This window comes from Ceratina calcarata, unplaced genomic scaffold, assembly GCF_001652005.2.
Source record: "Ceratina calcarata isolate Rehan_Ccalc_2016 unplaced genomic scaffold, ASM165200v1 scaffold727, whole genome shotgun sequence".
In the NCBI taxonomy this organism is placed as follows: domain Eukaryota; kingdom Metazoa; phylum Arthropoda; class Insecta; order Hymenoptera; family Apidae; genus Ceratina; species Ceratina calcarata.
Genome location: NW_017178545.1, coordinates 10486 through 14396, shown reverse-complemented (window position 1 = coordinate 14396; position 3911 = coordinate 10486). Strand labels below are relative to the sequence as shown.

Genomic DNA, 3911 nt, shown 5'->3' with positions numbered 1-3911 from the left:
TGCTTTCACTATTCACAAAGGAAGAATTCATAATCGGAAATTATCACAGGAAAGGACGAGGAATAGACTGTATGCCAGTCCCTCTCAACCCTTTTCAACTTCCGCATAAGAGAATCGAAAGATCAGTTCTTTCGATTCCTCCTTAAGTTGCCCCCGCACTGATTTCCTTTGCAGGGAACGAGATACAAACAGGAGGTCGTATCTTGCTAGTGGATTACGCTCCGGGTCAGTGGCCAATTGTTGGTCGACCGCCGGTTGTGGGATCGACGCATTCGTCAAGGGCCTGCAGTGGGTATTGGATAATTCACCCGATACTGCAGAGTTCCGCGAATAATAAGCGTTTCCGATCTCCCTGGTGAAGGTGCACCAGGAAAGAGTGTAGCTTGCAAGCGTACTGAGCTTGTGCATGCCAGTAGAAGGTCGGATTTACGATCCGAACTTCCGCGTACAGCCATAGCAGCTGTGCGTGCAATTGCAAGCGGCGTAACGCGAGCACTGTTTCGGCATATCGAAATCTAGTACGAAAAATAAGGGCAACGAAGGAAAGAGTATTCTCTTTCACATAATTCTTCACAGTCCGCGGCTGCTATTCAGTCGTTACTTTCAATTGATCGAATCGTTCGGTATTCTGTTTGTTTACAGGGACAGACGATAATCGGTCGGCCTCAGCCTTCGCCGAAGAAAAGATAAATACAAAATCCAAATTTGTAACATCTTTCAAGGAATCGTCGATAGTTTCAACGGTTCAATAAACGATTGTACATAAAAGGATTAACACTTTTATTTCATTTAAACTTGCTTCCCTCTTTTCCGGTACCAGTTAAATTTTGTTTAGGCTAAATCTCCAAACATGGTAGATAATAATTTGACTTATGCTCAGGATAATAATTTGTCATCCCTATTACGTTCAGAAGGTTTAACTCATCCTCATGTTACAATCTCATCCTTGTGTACTTTACCAAAAGATATTAGAACGCTTTTTGATAAACCGCGTGGCAGTATTGTTACATCAGTTGTGGCACCAGGAGAATATATTCATTTCGACCTATGTATACGAACAAATGAAAAAGGTTTCATGAATAAACTATTTCGTTTTCGGTCACACTGGTTCGTCAACGTAATTAATGTTTATCACAGTCATTTAAAGTTACCCGACACCGTTTACGCACTCTAAGATTAATTCTAGTGTTACGTATACAGCCCTGTATATGTATACGGCCCTGCGCGTTTCCAGAACGTTCGTTGCTGGTCACGTACGCATCCCTTGCGTGGGTGACTCACGGAGCGAGTCTAGCGTGGAACCTTCTAGAAAATGCCCAAATATGGTCATCCCCACCCCAGGAAAGGGCCTCATTTAGGTATAAAGGGCGCTAGACCACAGTCCTTCGGATTAGTGAACTAAGAGTCTTAGGACGTGGAAACGCTGTCTCACCCTGCTGAGAATATTCGTGTGAGTCTAGACTTAGATTTTCCCCGCGACTTCGCTGCGTAAATCGAAGTAGGAATTCTCTTCGAGTAAGAGTTGACCATTTATAAAGAATATTGTATCGAGTACCTTGGAGAATATAAGACTGAGTTGAAACTCTTAAATTCGCTTCAATATTCATTTAACCCCTGATTCCAAATTAGCTCGATAACCGGAGTATCTCGCAACCGATACGTCTTAACCGCTCGAGACGTATCTACGACAGGTGACCTGCCAATCCACCTACCTTTTTACCTAAGTGGCTAAGGGGGACTGACACTCCCCCCATCGTCCACGTCCTGCGGCTTCCGAGGATAATCCATAGGGTTTGACAAGGTTCGTCCGCGCGTCGCACCTTTCCTTAAAAAGTCAAGGCTAGACCAGCCATCCTTAACCCTTTATACATAAGTGGCTAAGGGGGACTGAACCTCCCCCCGTCGTCCACGTCCTGCGGCTCCCGAGGATAACCCATAGGGTTTGATAAGATTCGTCCGCGCATCTATCTCCTTCCCTATAAAAAAGCACCCTGACAGAGCCGACAGACTCGGTCGCCCGTCGGGCCCTTGGCACGGTTCTCCCTCGTAACAAACTGATGACAGCGGTGGGATACTCCAGTGTTTATCTATTGTAGGAAATCAAATCAGGATTTTTCGTGGAATATACTAGTTGAAGCTGTACTCAGCCTAGTTTACTACGTCGGTTATATTCTAGTTTTCGTAGATAACCACTTATTTATTGGCTATATCCTAGTTTTCCTAGGCAGCTTATTTTGATCGCTATATTCTAGTTTTCTCTAGATAGCTTTTCAAATCCCAGGTTGTATACTAGTTTTCTCTAGTCAACCCGTATTAAATTTTTTTATTGCAAGGCATTTGCTAGTGCTCTAGTTAGACCCTTGAAACGGCCGTATACTAGTTTTCCTAGTCGGTTCTTAAATTAAATTCATACTAGTTTTCCAGTCAACTAGAGAAAATGGCAACTGGATCTATTCCGACAGCGAACATCACGCTTACGCCTGATGAAATGGCCAATCTAACGTACTCGATGACGTATCTAACGCAACGTAGTTGTTTACAAGCCGCTACGGCCGCAATATCGACTTTTGACGGTGAAAGTTCCTCCTTGTCGAATTTCGCGTAGCAAGTCGAAGACGGTCTCGCGTTAATACCGCCGAACACAAAAGTCGAATATTTGGCGATAGTGCGGACGAAGTTGAAAGGTCCCGCGAGAGTGTACGCGCAAGGTAAAAAAGTTCGAGAAAGTAGCCGAATTTATTAGATTCCTTAAAAAACGGTTCGTGCCGGGTCGGCCTTTAGCAGCTTTACGCGAAGAACTGAGTCGACTTAAAATACGTTCAGACGAATCATTACGGGAGTATATTAATCGAACGAGCAAGTTAGTGCATATCACGCGGATTGCCGCTCGAAAGAATGAGGCGAAGACGACGAACGTCTCATGAAGAAATTAGAAACGGAGGCAAGGGAAAGTTTCTTCGATGGATTGCCAGAAAAGATCGTGGCCCGTGTCCATCGGATGGAACGCAAGATCGAGACACTGGACGACGCCATAGATGCTGTTCTAGAAATCGATAACAGAATCAGAAACCGACGGAACGACAATTCTTCGAGAGAGGGTTACGGTTGGGAAAGCCGCCGTAAATCAAGGGCCGCCTACCCCCGTTCCCCTTCGCCAGCGTACCACCGATATCGGGAGAAGAGCGCATCCGGGTCCGATTATGAGTCGGAGACCGAAGAAAGAGCAAGGAGAACCCCTTCGTTTATCTTACGAAGGTCCACCTCGAACAGCTCCGTAGGCTCTCAGGATGACGTGTCTCGCGATGGATCGCGAGATAGGAGAAAGTCACCCGTCCACCTGTACTGCTGGAACTGCGGAACCAAAGGACACGATGGGAAAACCTGCTGGGAAAAGAGCAGAAAAACCCGTTGGTTCGAAGAAAGGAATTCGCGCAGCAGCTCGACGGAGGATTTAAACTTCGGTCGCGTTCGTTACGGCGGCGAAGTGACGAACGGAAGCAAGGACAATCGCCGCAGGGTTCAATTCCGGGAAGAGACGACGGAATATCTGATGCGCGCATCCTCACAGAAGCCCCAGCCGCTCGGATCAAAATCAAAGTTGCGGAATTGAAGGAAGAAATTGGAGAATTCTTAATCGATGGAGGTTCAGCAGTGAACCTCGTAGATTACGATGCGCTGAGGAAACCTGTGGAATTCACGACGCGGGAACGCTTGACCATCACCGGCTTGGCACCGGCGACGGTTCACACAATAGGCACCGTGAAAATCCATATCAACTCGGCGCCGGCACTTTTCCACGTGTTAAAAAACTTTCCTTTACCAATCAGCGGTATAATTGGAAGCCCTTTCCTTTTACAAGAGGAAGCGGAGATCTCGTATCACCATAAAACATTGGTGACACGTAACCGGCC

General features: G+C 46.2%; 1 protein-coding gene across 1 annotated transcript in view; it reads left to right on the top strand.

Moving 5' to 3' along the window:
* Positions 1–3287: 3287 nt before the first annotated feature.
* LOC108630399 (uncharacterized) overlaps positions 3288–3911 on the top strand; it is a 3516-nt gene continuing 2892 nt past the window's right edge. The window contains exons 1-2 of the mRNA XM_018033703.1: positions 3288–3411; positions 3569–3901. Of these exons, the coding sequence (XP_017889192.1) occupies positions 3288–3411; positions 3569–3901 (457 nt within the window). The remainder of the gene's footprint in view (positions 3412–3568; positions 3902–3911) is intronic.